The sequence below is a fragment of the Pongo pygmaeus genome, chromosome 5 (genome assembly GCF_028885625.2).
Source record: "Pongo pygmaeus isolate AG05252 chromosome 5, NHGRI_mPonPyg2-v2.0_pri, whole genome shotgun sequence".
NCBI lineage: Eukaryota > Metazoa > Chordata > Mammalia > Primates > Hominidae > Pongo > Pongo pygmaeus.
This window is the reverse complement of record NC_072378.2, coordinates 147,940,386-147,956,915: the sequence shown is the minus strand read 5'-3', so window position 1 is coordinate 147,956,915 and position 16,530 is coordinate 147,940,386. Positions and strand designations below refer to the sequence as shown.

The following is a 16,530-nucleotide window of genomic DNA, read 5'->3' as shown; positions in this document are numbered from 1 at the left end:
TTAACATATTAGCAAATTATCAGTTTCCACTTTCACATTTCACATTTTGCCCCTTAACCTGATCCTGAAGGAAGCAAGTCCTAAGAATTGCTCCATGGATTTTCATGTAAAATATTTTCTCTTCATAAAGCTCATCTTTAGTTTTATTACTTTCTGGCCATGAAAATACTGCTGCTACTTAACACAGTACTATTTTTGTCAATCAAGAACTTCCCAGAGGAGTGCATCTTAATATAGCAGTGTTCCATTCTGTATTGATACATCGTTGTTTAAAGTGGCTATATCTTTATTGCATGATTGATGGTTACCTTGGAAAGTGTTGGGTGCATCCATTTCTGCAAACTCAGCTGAGTTTAGCACTCAATTGAGGTATTTTCTCCAGAAACTACTATTCCTGTACCCTGTTCTTAATCCTTGCTTCAATGACCTTTAAAAAAAATCCACCTATTTGATGTTTCAATAAATGTTTAAATGGAAATCAAGGATTTGTTATAGTAATATTTCTTGTAGAATTTTCAATTTTACCTTTGTTACACATTGAGTTGTTGTTTCTATGCAAAGCCCGTGATTCAAATTAGAATGAATGCCATTTCAATTTATTTTATAAGGGTTTTCAATCTGACGTGGCATCTGGCAAGCAGCTCCTAAGTGTATATTTCACTAAAAGGTCTGGGGTGGGGTGGGAGCAGGAAGGGAGCCGACTATGGGGGATTGAGGGGGAGGCGAGTAGAAGAGTGGAGGATGAAGAAGAATAGAATTCCAGAACCTGGGAGGAATTTCCTCAACTATACTGAGAAAAAAAACCCTCTTTACTGTGAAAAACAGTAAAATCAGGAGAGATTCAAGTTAACTCCTTGCCCCCTCACAGTCTCTGTCCCCGGTTCAAAAACAGAATGTCTGCAAAAGCCAGAAAAGGAAACCTTTACCCACAAATATGTGGCTGCTGCCTTTTGAGCAACAGGGGTGCTGGTCCCCATGCCCCACTGCTATTGCTGCCTCATGTACCTGTCTAGACAGAGACCGAACCTTCCAAAAAGTTACTGGCAGGAAATCAACTGTAATGATATCATGACAGCAACTGTTGAAGTGGTTACACAACTGAAGGTAAATGTCAAACATTTTTCATGAAAGAAAAGATATATAGTGTAAAAGAATGTATAATGGTCTTGGGGTAAGATTATTATAAATTCCTCATCTCACACTCTGCTTTCTTTAAAAGCTATCGTTTCATTTTTTTACTTCTTCTCAGTTACGTAAAAATAGTTTAAGACTAGGAAATCTGTTAATGTAATATTAATACATCACAATATTGGGCCCAGTTTAAAAAACTCTCGATTATTTTTAAGTTGCCTAAAAGATGTTTCATAGGATTAAATATTCAATCCCAACAAAAACTCCTACAAAATTAGGAAAAGAAGAATGTTTTCCTTAATGCTTTTCGTTAATATAGTCATGAAAACTATGTTAAACTGATAGCCAGCAACAGGATAATAGCAAAATACTTTCAGTATTTCCATTTAAGTTGCGAAAATTACAAGAATACCTAGTTGTCATTATTATTTAACATGGCTATATAAATTCTAGCCAATGCAATAACACTAGAAGAAAGAAATAAGAGCTGTAATTCCTGTAAAGTAGGAGATAAGATTAGCATGTGTGTGTAATTTTATAGCAATAGAGCTTTACCTTATATCACATACTAAAATAAACTTAGACAGATTAGAAAGTTACACATAAAAATGAAACCAAAATATTAATGGAGATATGGGTGAAAATTAATGGATTTTGGACTAGAGAAAAGATTTGTAAAGATAAAAGCAATCACGAAAGATTTATTTTCTCTAATTAAACAAAGAAAACTAAAAGGCAAATGACAAATTGAGCAAATTATTTTTTAATTGTTGTGACAGTAAAAAAAGTTGTCGTTCTTGTTATTTAAAGAAGATTTTAAAATTATGACAAGAACACCCACGTCTCCGCAGAATGGCGAGGAAATGAACTAATAATTTAAGATAAGGTCTTCACATTGAGAACTACTTCACCATCATAACATTATGTATAACATTATAAATATTAGTCAGATGTTCTGTGTGATTACTGTGTGGCAGGCATTATATGAGGCCCTTTATATACTGCTTCATTGATTCCTCACAATAGCCTTAATAAGTAATATTACATCCATTTTATAGATGAGGAAATTCAGGTTTACAAAGACTAAATAACTTATTCAAGTAAACAGTAAAGAAAGAATTGACAATTCTGTTTGACACTGCACCCTCTCTATTTCTCCAGTTTGAAAGAAATAGCTAAAAAGTTACTGAAAAGGTAGAAAATATAAGAATTTTAAACTTCTGGACATCTAAAAAACTGATAAAATTATGCGGTAAATTACATTCTTATGTTTGGGAAAAATATTTGCAACCTATATGAAATAATAATTGTTTTCTTTAATGCATAAAAGCTCTTCCAAAGCAACAAGAAGTGGTCTAAGACCAGCAGAAAAAAGAAGCAAGTTCCATGAACAGGCAATACATAATTATACATAGAAAGCCACAAATATAAAACTATATGAACTGGTAATCTAAGAAATGTAATTCAAAGAATGATGAAATACCACTTCTCAAACATGACATTTTCAAATAATAAAAAAAAAATTAGTAGTAACATGGGTAAGATTTCATGCTAATAAGGATATGTTTAAATTAATTATGGTATTAACTTGAGATTGAATATGTATTAGTATTAAAATCATTTTTCGGGAGGGAAGGAGAATGGGAAAGTGTTGGTTAAAGGGTATAAAATTTCAATTAGGATGAATAAGTTCTGGGATCTATTATAGAGCATGGGAACTACAGTTAATAACAATGTGTTGTATACTTGAAAATTGCCAAGAGATTATATCTCAAATGTTCTCATCATTAAAACATAAGTATGTGAGGTAATGGATAAGCTAGCTTGATTTAATCATTTCACAATGTATACATATATCAAAACATCACACTACACACCAAAAATATATACACTTTTTGTCAATTATATCTTAATAAAGCTAGGAGAAAATCGTTTTTCAAATGACAGCTGCTGACAAAAAAATAGCCTGACTCTTATCCATTTAGACTGTGATACTAGTTTTGTGTATCAGTATAAAACAGATATTCTGACACATAAATGATTTTTAAAGAAATATAGTATAATGTCATAAATTGTAATACAGACCATTTAAAATTATCAATCTGTTTCACTGTTCTCCAAATTTTCTCAATGCAATGTATTTGCTTTTTAACAGAAATAGGTTTCAAATTTTGTTATAAACATAATGGTTTACTCACTATCAGTAAGGGCACTTAAAACCTATAAAGTTCTCAACTGGGCACGGCAGCTGTAATCCCAGCACTTTGGGAGGCCAAGCAGGTGGATCACCTGAGGTCAGGAGTTTGAGACCAGCCTGGCCAACATGGTGAAATTTAGTAATCTCTACTCAATTTTAGTAGTAATTTTCTACTAAAATCTCTACTAAAAATACAAAAATTAGCTAGGCAATGGTGGCGGTGCCTGTAGTCCCAGCTACTTGGGAGGCTGAGGCAGGAGAATTGCTTGAACCTTGGAGGTGAAGGTTGCAGTGAGCCAAGATGGTGCCTCTGCACTCCAGCCTGGGCAACACAGCGAGACTCTATCTCTAAAAAAAAAAACTATAAAGTTCTCTTAGAATTTTACAAAGCAACTACATAAGTATGATCTCATTTAATTCATACTACAGCTCTGTGAGACAGACAGTGGCACCACTATACAGAAGAAATAAACTTCTCTTAAAGTGATCACATTTCAAGGACCAGGCAGAGGGAAGGGTCACTTCAGTTATAAGAATAAGGGAGTCCTTAAAAACAAAACTTTTTATTATGAAAATATCCTACTGACAATTTTAAACAATGTCAGTGATTAAACACTTCACCTTGAAAAAGTCTTTTGTTGGCCTAAATGCTAATTGCTGCATGTTAAGTTTTCATGGTTTGTATGAGCTTCAAATTAGCATCTTACTTGTCCTTTAATAAGCATTGTATTCTACATGGAAGTTAATTCAGAGGCCCCCAACCCACATACTTGGATAAAGAGTCCTTTTCAAGAGTAAGTTTGTAAAGCTGCCCCGTCTTCCCCATGAAACTACATATTCTTGAGTTAAACAGTCAATTTGAAATAAACAATAACACCATGATATGTAAAAATGAGCAAACAAAATTTGAGATACTTTAGTTCTTTTCTTCTTATGTGACCACTTGAAGTTTTTATCTGTGTTGAAAAATTAAAACAGTGAAACGATACAAACTGCAAGGTATAATACTTGAGTTTGGTAAATGGAAATTCTATTTTGCAGATGAAATATTTTTACTAAATTTTAATACTTTAAGATGTATTCCTTTGTTTAATTATTAATTGCTTTAAAACTAAAGAAGGAATGAGGACAATAATAATTACTGTGTATTATTACATGACTATTACTTAAAGTAAATTTTCATATAAAAGTGAAGGTATTAAAAAATGATACATTTTGGGTATCAAATGCAGTAGGTACATCTCTAGTCTTATTATAAAGTTACGTTATATTCTAGGGGAAAAAATCTTTAAATTTGTCAAATCTGTTCATTACAACTTTGCTACATAAAGAATACATACCAACTGTTTTCCTTATCTTTCTGACATGTTCCAAATAAAGGAGGTCTTATTTTGTTTGCATTTTTAACTTTATGGAAATGTAACAGTAAGATTTTAGAGCACATCAGACCATTTATTTCAATTAGAAGCAGTAATGAGATATCTTTAAACTATTAGATGTCACTTAGTCTTTATGTAAGACAGATTGTATGTTTAATGCCTTTTGGCATGATCCACAGTTATTGGCCCTTAATAGTTTTTATATTGACTGAAAATGGGGACTCCCTCACTACTCTCAGGCCTCCCCAAGTCCAAATCAGTGGCTGATCTGAAACAGCATTTTTTCATAAAACTTAGAAAATCACTGATAAAAACCTTCCAACTCAATACTAGTAGTATTAATAGTAATAGCAAGCCTTTCCCATAGCCAGAAATGCAATGTTGTTTCTAGCTCTGCACACGCTACAACCTTGAGAAGCTGTGTGTCATCAGTTATGGTTCCCAGTGTACTTTATTCCACCCTGGACAGTGTTCTTTCATCTTCAGGGTGTCTTCACCTCAGGATAGCCCTTCTTTATTTCTGGGACCAGCCCTCATCAAGTGCATGTCATCTGACTCATCTTACTTCAGGAAAATTAGTTTCAGAACATATTTCTGGTGAACTAGAATCTGGGCACTTGAGCAGAATCTGAAAAGAATTGCATGTTTATCCATAAATATAGTTCTTATTTCTATCTTATTTTTCATGGGTATGCCTTAGATAACTACTGAAGAACAGACAAAGTTCATGAGGGCAGCCTTAATATTGCTATCCCTGCCTTTAGCACCTTTTTTTCACTCAAGAGTGGGGAGGAAAAAATGAGTACTACAAAAACCTATTTACTGAGTGACCCCAAAGCTATGATCACGTTAAGACTTGATAAGGTGGTAGAGAGTAGAGGGCTTTCTAAGAACAGAAGGACCAGCAAATGAAGAGCCCTGAAAACACCGTTACACTATCCAAATCCTGATTAATCCATCGAGTGCTGCACAGTTTACTGATATCCGTGCACGATTTACCTTATTCCTCCCCTTTTGGGCCACAGACACCTTTACACTAAAATTCTATCTGGAGAGACCATGACAGGTGCCTTGCTCTTTGCAAATACACAGGGAATTGACTTTCATGTTTTCAAAAGCATTTTGGAGGAATTTGCATATTTACAAACATGGATACCCACTAAAAGCATTTTTAAAGTGTTTAAAACTAGGGAAAAATGAGTATAAATATCATAAAATCTGAAAACCATTCCATAAGTCATACCAAAAAAAACCCACCTCATTATTTTGTTGCCAAGATTACATTTTCCATTTCACACTTTACTGAATGTCATTACTCTTAACTGCCTGATTTGACTCCAGATTACTTTAGGTGTTTACCCCAAACCAGATCTATCTGATAAGAATGAAGGCTTGCCACCACTGAAGATACTCCAAAGAATGTTTTGTGACATCAGAGTTCTAGAAATGTTCTAAGAAACAGCAACACAGAAACAGCAACACTGTTATCTTCCAAGTGACTGTTTTCAAGATTACTACCTAATTTTGAATATCTAAATTTTGAAATGTTTATATTTTAAAAAATCATTTTTGTTATTGCACCTCCAGTACACAGAAATGACAGGGTATCATTTCCACTAAAAATCTACCACTGATTTATCATCAAATACCCCTATCATTAGGAATAAGATCCCGGTCAGCAGACCCTTCTGTACACAGCTGACACATGGCCACTATGATGGAAGCTGAGATGTCCAAGCAAACGCAGGCACAGAGGAGCTACCACAGGTGAGTGCTTACATAAGCCAGGCTGTTCATCTGGCAAATGTTTCTTTTTGCCTCAACACCTGTTAGTAAAGAACACCAGAAGCAGGTTACTTTCAATTGGAAGGCCAGCAATACAGCTTCACTGTCCTACCTCTCCAGCACTATGTCATGATTTAGCCAGCAGGGGCCTTGATTGCCCTTCTCTTCCACAAGACATCATTGTTGTCCATTACACTGATGACATTATGCTGTTTGGATCTAGTGATTGAAATGAAGCAATTACTTTAGACTTGCTTTGCATGTCAGCAGATGGAAAAATAAATCTGACAAAAAATCAGGGACTTTCTACCTCAGTGAAAACTGCAGGGGTCCAGTGACGTGGGGCAAATCAAGATATCCCTTCTAAGATGAAGAATAAGTTGTTGTATATGGCTTTTCCTACAACCAAGAAGGACACATAATATCCAGTGAGCCTCTTCGAATTTTGAAAGCAACATATTCCTCATTTGGGTGTGCTACAAAAACCTATTTACTGAGTGACCCCAAAGCTGCTAATTTGGACTGGAGCCAGAAAAAAAGAAGGTTCTGCAGCAGGTCCAGGCTGCCGTGCAAGCTGCTCTGCCACTTGGGCCATATGATCTGGCAGATCCAATGGTACTTGAAGTAACAGTGGCACACATGGATGCTGTTTAAAGGCTTTGCTGGGCCTTAGAGCTGACTCACAGTGCAGGCCTCTAGGGTTTTTGAGCAAGACCCTGACAGCACCTTAATCTTGGACTTAAAGCCTCCAGAACTGTAAAGAATAAATTTCTATTGTTTTAAACACCTAGTTTGTGGCACTTTTTATGGCAGTTCTAGGATACATAGAAACATCGATCTAATAAGTTCATGAGTGTTAGCTCATCTCATCTTCATAACAACCCTATGCGGCAATCACTAGTTTTGCCCATATTTCACAGAAGAGCCAACAGTGACCTAGTATGGAGCAGAGCTGGGACTTGAACTCTGATGTCTGGTTCTGAGCCTGTTGCGCTGAACCACTACACTACAGTATCAGCAGAAAGCAGTACCATTCTTACTTAAATGAATTCCATGGGCTGCCACCACTCCCAGAAGCCATGTTTTCTTAGTCTGGGACATGGGCACTGATAGATGTGCACTGATACGGTTCTCAGCACATTGCCCTTGAGGACAGGTATTAAGCATAGAAGAGTAGGTGACTTGGTGTATGATTTGAGGAATGCCTACAATACCTCTTAATACCTAATATTTCACAGTAACTAATTTATTTTGTTAATGGTGGTCAGCCATCTAGCCCGGCCTGGACTTGCATGAGCCTGAGAATCAGCACCTCCTTCAATTTTGTGTCCTTGGTGTCGTCTCACTTGCTTTACCCTAGTCCTGGCCATGCTGCAGAGAGAGGTCTTCTTTTAAAATGTCCTATAAGAGTAGCATTTTCATTTCCAGTTCTTCTTCAGTAACCCTTGAGGAATAAGCATTTTGATCATTTCATCATTCATTATCTTTACTTGGGTTTTAATCAGAGTTGATTTTTTTTAATACTTGAAATAAACTCAAGTGCAACATCCTCCAATCCTTCATGTTTGCAGAAATAACATTCAACTTTGATATAGTGCAACTGTTATACATCAGGCATTAGGTTAGGCCTCCACATACAAGCAGAGATCATGTCTGTCCAGTTCCTTGCAATTCTGATCTTAAAGCCTAGCACATGGCATGTGCTCAGTATTTGTTAAGTGGAAGGAAGGATGGATAGATGGATAAATGGATGAATGGATGGATGGATAAATGGAAGGATAGATGAATGGAGAGATGGATGGGTAAAGGGAAGGATGGATGAATGGATAGATGGATGGATAAATGGAAGGATGAATGGATGGATGAATAAATGAATGAATGGATGGATGGATGGATGGATGGATGGTTGGATGGAAGACAGATGGATAAATGGAAGAATGGATGGACAGATTAATAAATCAATGGATGGATGGGTGGACAGGCAGTTGGCTGATGGTCCACTTATGTGGAAACTCCACAGGCAGTAAACTGTGAGGAGCACACAAAGGCAGAAGTCCCCACACCATCAAAGCTCTTGTCTCCTTCCTGCCGCCACTTTTTTCCACAGTGTTCCAATCAGGCACTGAAAGCAAAAAAAAAAAAAAAAAAAAAAAAAAAAAAAAAAAAAAAAAAAAACCTGGAAGGATATAGGTTGAGGATATTTGAGGACACTGATTGAGTTGGAGAAAGCTGAAGTTTTCCAGCTTCCAATCTGTCCCTAGTAATGTCATGAAGGCAGAAGGAATTCTTGGGAGGAGGAATATTTACTGTCATTTCAGCTTCTGCCAACACACAGGGCAAAACTCCAAAGGACACAAGCACATCTTTGCCAATCTCTCTCTTTCCTTTCTAAATGTTTCACCCTGGCCTCAGTGACAGAAACCTCCCTACTACCTCTGTCTCTTCAAATTCCTTCATTATAGGCCATCTCTCCAGAATATCCATAAATAGCCTTATTAGTATGAGATTCTTGTTCCCTCATAAAAGTCACACTAAGGGTATGAATGAAGATGAACACTCCTACGAAAGTATTAAATAATGTTATACTAACTCAAACAATTTTAATTGGTTCATGTGGCAAGGAGCAACTTTTCAGTGAAAAAATCTAGACGCCTCCCCCACACTATTTACCCTAGAGCCTGCCTTTTGCTTTGACAAGTCTGTTAGAAAATAAAATATATTTACAGCCCCATACCCTTCACATCTGCCACAACCCTATAAGCACTGCTAGACATGATGAGATTCAACAAAACGTCATGTACAACCTGTAACCTACAGCACGAATATGTGAATGGTGAGTGTACCTTCTTTATGTGCATACTGAGAATCCTATAATTCCATCATGTAATGTTTATGACCATGTCTAAACATTACATGATGGAATGTATAGGATTCCACTAGATCACAACATCTAACATTTCTATATTAATACAATGTTCTCCTTAAACCTCTAATCCTTCCATCTCCTCCCTCACTGGTACCACTCAGTCAGAAAGAGAAATGAGAGCTCTTTGGTGTAACACCTCTAAGGTCCCAGTCTCCGGACCCCTTCTTCTTCTCTCCCCTTGACCTGGAGGAGAAGCTCCCCGCCCACCAGAAGCAGAAGCGAATGCTCTCTTCACTTATGCGCTCTGGGCACAATTCCCTCGCACCTCCTCCAGGACCCTGGTCTCCTGGGTTGTCCCCCAACATCTCCTTTTCTCTGGCTACTTACCATTAACACTCAGATATACTCCAGATTCTCTCATCCTAAACACAAACAAATCCACAAAACCCTTCCCTGGACAACAAAGTCTCCCTTCTTCCTCCAGCTGTAACCTTAGTTCTGTCTTCTCATCAAACTTGGTTTCAAAGTTGTAGGTGATCCCTGTCTGCACTCTCACTGGTCCCATCATCCAAATCTGCTGTGGCAAAGGTCCTCGATGGCATGGTTACCACTTCCCATGAAGTGATTCTGTTCTTGTCCTACCTGGCCATTATCTGACTTCCTGACCTGTCCCTCCTCCTTGAAACATCACTGCTTCCAGTGGCTTCCAGAACACCACTTCCTCTTGCTTTCCACCTACCCTCTGCTTATCCTTGTCAGTCTCTCCACACTATTTACCCTAGAGCTTGCCTTTTGCTTTGACAAGTCTGCTAGAAAATAAAACATACTTACAGCCTCCCTTAGAGCTTCCTCTTCCTCTGCCCGCCTCTGAAATCCTGCTGTTCCCCAGGGCTCCTCCCTCTACTGCTCATCTGTAGTCACAGCTGCACTGTGTGTGTGTGATGTAGGGACATTCCACAGGCATCTCACACTCCATATGTTTCAACCTGAAGGCAATATCTTTCTCGCCCAAACTCGCTGTTCTCTTGGGTCTCCTACATCACATCACAATCCTAAACCAGGAATCTGCATGTCATTCCAACCTTTCTCCCCTCCCACCCTGTTATCCAAACAATCATTTAAGTTCTGTCAAGTCTACTTCCATTGCTCCTGTCCTACTGTCATAAGTGGCCCATGCCACCAGCGTCTCTCTCCTGACACTGCAACAAGCTCCTAAGTGTTTGGCTTGCCTCTGGTCAGGATGTGTCAATAGCTCCCTTCTGCTCACAAGATATACCCCAAATTCTTTAACATGATTTCTAGGCCACCAAAGACCAGCCGCCACCTGCCTCTCCATCTCCTGCCACTTTCTCCAGGCACTCAGTGCTTTAACCAGACAGAATTCCTTGCCATTCCGGTTGATGCCAAACTTCCTCCCCTTCCTGGCCTTTGCACACACTGTTCTCTGCTGAGAACACTCTTTTCCTTAAGACCCTGCTCCTCTTCAGGCTAAATATGCTCAACCGTCAGTACTCAGGTCATAGGCCAGTTCTGGAAAAACTGCAATGGTGGCCCAATCCCTGCAAACTGGGTTGGATGCACCTGTTCATGGTATCATGTACTTCTCATCAAATCAATCGTCACACATTATCATTATTGTTCATTCCATTTTAAGTCTTCCCTACTAGATGCTAAGTTCCCAGAGGGCAGAGCTTTCACATCCTGCCAACCACAGTAACCCAGAGTCCAACAGAAGGCCTGGCATAGAGAAGCTTGGTAAAAAATTATTTTATCCCCATTTCACAAAGGTAGAAATCACAGCAGTCAGAGAAGCTACATACAGGGCAGAAGAGGAACTCTTCCAGTGATGTTTGATTTAAAGCCTGGTGCTCTCTCTAAGCTCCTGTTTTTTCAAAGCTATAGAGTTCCATTTGGAAAACAAAAGAAAATTTACTTTTTATTTATGTTTTAACTCACTGATCCCTAAACCGCATAACTTTGACCATTACTGGATCAAATCCTACAATCCTTTCAGGTGATTCTTGGGAAGACCCCTCAACTTACTTTCCTCTGTAAGAGACTCACTATCCCTATCATGATAATCTTTGGCATAATTCACCTTCAAGCCATCTAAAATTCTCAGCAAAATACAAAATCACAGGCATCATCGATGCAAATGACTGCAAAGGAGACTGAAAAGCCCACTCCACCAAGCAGAATTCCAAATGCACATCAAAAATACTACACATTCTGGCAGGGTGCGGTGGCTCACTCTTGTAATCCCAGCACTCTGGGAGGCCAAGGCGGCTGGATCACCTCAGGCCGGAGTTCAAGACGAGCCTGGCCAACATGGCGAAACCCCGTATCTACTAAAACTACAAAACAGCCGGGCGTGGTGGCAGGTGCCTGTAATCCCAGGTACTACTTGGGAGGCTGAGGCAGGAGAATCACTTGAACCCAGGAGGCAGAAGTTGCAGTGAGCCGAGATCTGGCACTGCACTCCAGCCTGGGCAACAGAATGAGACTCCATCTCAAACAAACAAACAAACAAAAAATACTATACATTCTGATCATGACAAAGCCAAGGAAAGCGGAGAAATTAGAATGTGGATCACATAAGAAAAGAAAAAGTTCTAGCACTGCTCATGAAGAAACTAGCTACATCAGAAAACAAATTCTTCAATAATATAAAATCCAAAACTTAAGAGGCAATGCGCATATAAGCAACAAATCCAGAATGATCAACGTGATCTGGTACTAAAGATTTGTATGCTCAGTTTGCTATATATGTATATTAATTATATGTGTACATTAATTATATTTTAATTCCTATTTCAGTGTGTGTTACTCTTTCTTACAATAAAGTTTGTCAGCGCCAGTTTTTTTTTTGGTCCCCAACTCAAGGATCAATGAGGGAGATAATGAAAACACTTCTGTTTCTATTTTATTCTTCCATCAGTTTGAGGAGAATTAAATATGTATAGAAAGTGAATAGGAGCATATCTTTGTTATCAAGCATTATTGCTATGGGATTTATTTTAAAGCAAAGTTGACTGAAGTAATTATTTACATGGAAAGTAAATAGTATTGCAATGCAACTTGGCATTTTCTTATGTAAACTGCACTTATGCAAATGCACTACCATATCACCCACTGATCTAGGCAGGATCAGTTCAAAGCCTATGCGCTGATGTTTCATCCCCTTAACATCCTTTCCAGCCTCTAAGTTTGATATGCAGGTCCGCCTTTTGCTCTTTAAGAATCAGAACTAAAATCTGTCACTTCAAGCTTACCCTTCTCACCTCCAGCCCACAGTGTCCCTGCTCTCCCCGCCCCATTACACAGCACTTTTCCTGAAGAATAAGCAAGCTCTAGTGACACACTTTGCTTTCTGCATTCCTTTCTTGCCAGGACTTGAACTGTGCCCTCACCAGGTACTCACATTCTCTCAGACTAAGCCCACCTTACTTCCTGGGATGCTAATAACAAACATCTAACTGGCTTTGATCTCCTTTGACCTGCTGTGTCCAGGACCAAGCCTTTATACTAACGATCAGATCTCTCTATCCACACTAGACATACATGGAACTCCTACATGCACGCAACTGCCCGGGAAAAATGTTCTCTCCTTTCCTGTTTTGCGTGCACATCAGTGGCACAGTCAGAGTGGGTAACCGGAACACGTGTTTAATTTGAAGCACTCTGTCCTCCTAACCTGCCTTCTTTGTATCCTCCTTAAAAAACCAATTAACATGGTCAAGCAGGTTATCTGAATTGCCTATGGTACGTGCAGGGTAGTAGATAATATTAAACCCCTTATTCCCATCTACCTTAGGTATTGTTATCTACTCTTTACAAAGCTTTCCCTTGAAATTCCTTAAGTCCAGGTATCACGGCCTTTACTTAAGATTCTACAGCAATACTACCAGGGCCCAAGATGCCCACACAACACTGAGATTATCCACATTTCCTATTAGGGAGTTGGGTTTCTGTGGCCCACCAGCTGAGTATCTTTGCCATCATTTTCTCCCTGGGCTCTTCTAAGTCTTGATTTTTAAGCTGAGGTGCTCATATTCCTGTGCACCTTCTGCAATCTGGAGCGTTACCTGTGCTGTCTACTTCTCTATTAAGTCAGGACCCTCTAGTCCGACAGCCGCCTAAACTAGAAACCTAAACGGAACAGACTCGCAGCTAGAAGCAGAGCTCTGGTGTGAAGTACCATTTTCTGTTAATTACCCAGCTCCCACTCCACATTTCGGAACTTCCAGGTTCCTTCCCTGAGGCCCCCGGTGCAGAGGATTCCCTTTAGTTCACTTGTGCTCAGTCCTCTTCTCCCAAATGCAGGTCCACTCACACTTCCTGGAAGTCACAGTTGTACCTACTTCATCTTATCTGGCTTAATAATAAACCAAACTGGTGATAGCACAGACCTCTGAAGCACATCCTGTGGCCCGATTATCTCCGATGTAATCAGCACCTTATTGCCTCCAGTATACATGAGTTTAGGAAATCATCTCAAGTGGACTGACACGTGCTTCCTTCACTTTTCCTCTTAAAATGCTCATGTGAATGGTATACTTCTCAAATTTGCAGCAGCGCTGGGATTTTTTATGGAATTGAGAGAGGCAGGGCCTGACTTCCCACTCTTTAAAGAGTTCACCGATTTCCCTTGGGAGTTTCTCAAGACTCAAAAAAGGAAAAGAAAGAGAAAAAGGAAGGTAGAAAGCCATGTAGGTATTAACCATTTTTTCTGGTACTCTTCAAACCCAAAACTATTATACAGGGCATTAGGAATTCCCCCTGGCTACCAGGAGAAGCAGCGCGAGTCCGATTCCTGACAGGCGAGCACCAGAGACGATGCGGAGTTTTGGTGGTTAGTTTAGAGATAACATCTGGATGCGGGGGCTTGTCTTACCAACCACTGGAGACACCAGGAAGGACGAAATAATGGGCTAATACAGAAAGAACATAGAAAAGGGTCCCAGATACCCAAACCTCCTGGCCTCTCCGTCGTCACCTGGAATGGGTTGCAAAGCCTTGGCACAGGCAGCTGGGCCGTGTCCCCTCGCGCCCCGCGCGCCCCGGGCCTCCCGGACGGCACCTCCTTACCTTGCGGGAGTACGGGGGCTTGCTCAGGTGGATGCCGTCACGGACGAGCTTATCCCTGATCATGATCTTCAGCTTCAGTTTGGGGTAGCTCACCAGCTCCCTGCTGCGGGGGGCGGTCGTGTGGCCGCGAGAGTCCCCGCGGGTGCCCTGGGCCGGGCCGCCGCACGGCTCCCCCCGGCGGCCGGTGGGGACGGCGTCGGCGGGCGGCCCGGGGGGCGCCGGCTGCGGCTCGAGCGTGAAGTAGAGGCCGGCGGCGTTGGCGTCCTGCTCCCGCAGCCGGCGCACGGCCTCCAGGATACGGCGGCGGTGCGCGGACGCCAGCACCCCGATGGCATCCAGGTCCGGGTCCCCGATCTGCTTGCACACCTCCAGGTCATCGTAGCCGTTATCCACGAAGGACTCCGCGTACTGCGGAAGCTGCAGCGCTTTGAGCCACTCGTAAACTATGTTGGTGCACATGGTGGGACCGGGAACCCAGCCGCCGAGCACCTTCCCAGCGCCCAAATGGCACGGGGGGCACCAGTTCTTGGAACTTTTAATCCTCTCCTCCAAGGGGAAAAGGGTATCGCAGTAAAGTTTTCCTTTTAAAGGAAAGGCTCGGGTCGGAGGCGGAAAACCATCAGAAGAAGCCTGAGGAAGGGAGAAGCGAACAAGCAGCAAAGTGAATTCCCCAAGCAGCCGCGGAGCTCGCAGGCACTGGCTGCTGGGCTGGGCAAGCCGCGCCGCTCGGCTCCGCGCCGCCCCTGGATGCGCCGCCGCCGCTGCCGCCGCGGGGAGGGGCGCGCGACGGGCGCGGGAGGGGGCGGAGGCGGTAGGGGCCGGGGCACACCCCTCGGACCCGCGCCAGGTCAGCGCTGCGCAGTGCCGCCCGCGAGTTTTCCCAGCCGGGACCGTCCGGCGGCTGCGCGCCGCATCTCGCGCTCTGGCCGCCGCCGCCGCCGCCGCCGCAGGCGCGCTCCGCGCCGCGAGGCGACTCCTCCACGCAGACCCGCGGCCGCTGGGAGCACCTAGTCTTCGCGAGTGTCAGTCACTGTAGTCTTCCCAGCTGGAAGCCGGTGGCTTCTACGCTGCTGGGCTCCGCTGGCTGCCCTGGGTTGCTTTTCACATTTCTCTTTAATCTGACTCCTCTACCCGTGGAAGTCTCTGTGCTCACTTCTTCCCGACCCTGCCGGACTCCAGCTTCCGCGCCCGCTGGCAGCCCAAGGACACGTCCCGCCGCCCCACGGCGCTGGGTATGCTGCGGGGTTCAGTGTCCCTTCCTTCCAGATCCCCGTTTGAATCCCCCTTCCTCGGATCCCGTACGCAGCCCAGAGCCCGGCGATCTGGCTTCTTCCGTGGGCGGCCACTCAGTGACCCGAGCGGCGGCGTTTTGGCCCGGAGAGTGGGCGCAACGTGGGGACCGCCCGCGTCCAGCCGTCGTGCGCGCCGCCCCTCCTCGCTGCAGCTGGGCACGCTGGGCGGCAGGAGAGGCTGCTGTGCTTCCTGGCTCTCCCTTCCTAAGCTCCTGGGTCTGCGAAAGTTTGGGGTGGGTTGTACTTTCTCCTAGGTCAGTGTGTCCCACCCGGTACCCCACCCTACTTTCTGCCCGGCCCCTCACCCTCGTCGGCGCTATGCTTTCTCTCCGGGCCCCCCACCTAGTATACTGCCCAGGCTCCCTGGGTGGCTTTGCCCCCGGGGACACTGCCAGGCGTTCAGTCCTGGAGCCCGGGAATCCGAGCCTATCCTCTCGCTCCCGCCCGGGGATCGCGCGAAAATCGATAGAGCAACACCCAGCTCGTGTTGGAAGGGACGCTCAGACATCTCCGCCCACGGCATTTTCCCTCTAGGAGGTAACAAAATCAATCGAGTGTCCCCATCATGCCAATGTCTGAGCAACCTCTTGGGAGTGGGGACTCGAGTGGCAGGTGGAACAGACCAAGCGCCTGGGCCCCATTTCCCGGTGTCTGACCTCTTCTTGGGACTAAGGGAAGTGAGGGGCGGCGGGGGCAGGTACTGTCTCCTCTTCCTCTCTTTCCGCAGAAGGGCGATTCAGCTTCGCACCTGAGCTGTTTAAGGACCAGATCTGACCTTTTTTTTCTGAAGAT

The 16,530-nt window shown here is 42.6% G+C and overlaps 1 protein-coding gene across 1 annotated transcript in view; it reads right to left on the bottom strand.

Moving 5' to 3' along the window:
- Positions 1–15,463, bottom strand: part of SAMD5 (sterile alpha motif domain containing 5) — a 64,207-nt gene extending 48,744 nt beyond the window's left edge. The window contains exon 1 of the mRNA XM_054493509.2: positions 14,447–15,463. Within this exon, the coding sequence (XP_054349484.1) occupies positions 14,447–14,905 (459 nt within the window). The 5' untranslated portion in view covers positions 14,906–15,463. The remainder of the gene's footprint in view (positions 1–14,446) is intronic.
- Positions 15,464–16,530: the final 1,067 nt, after the last annotated feature.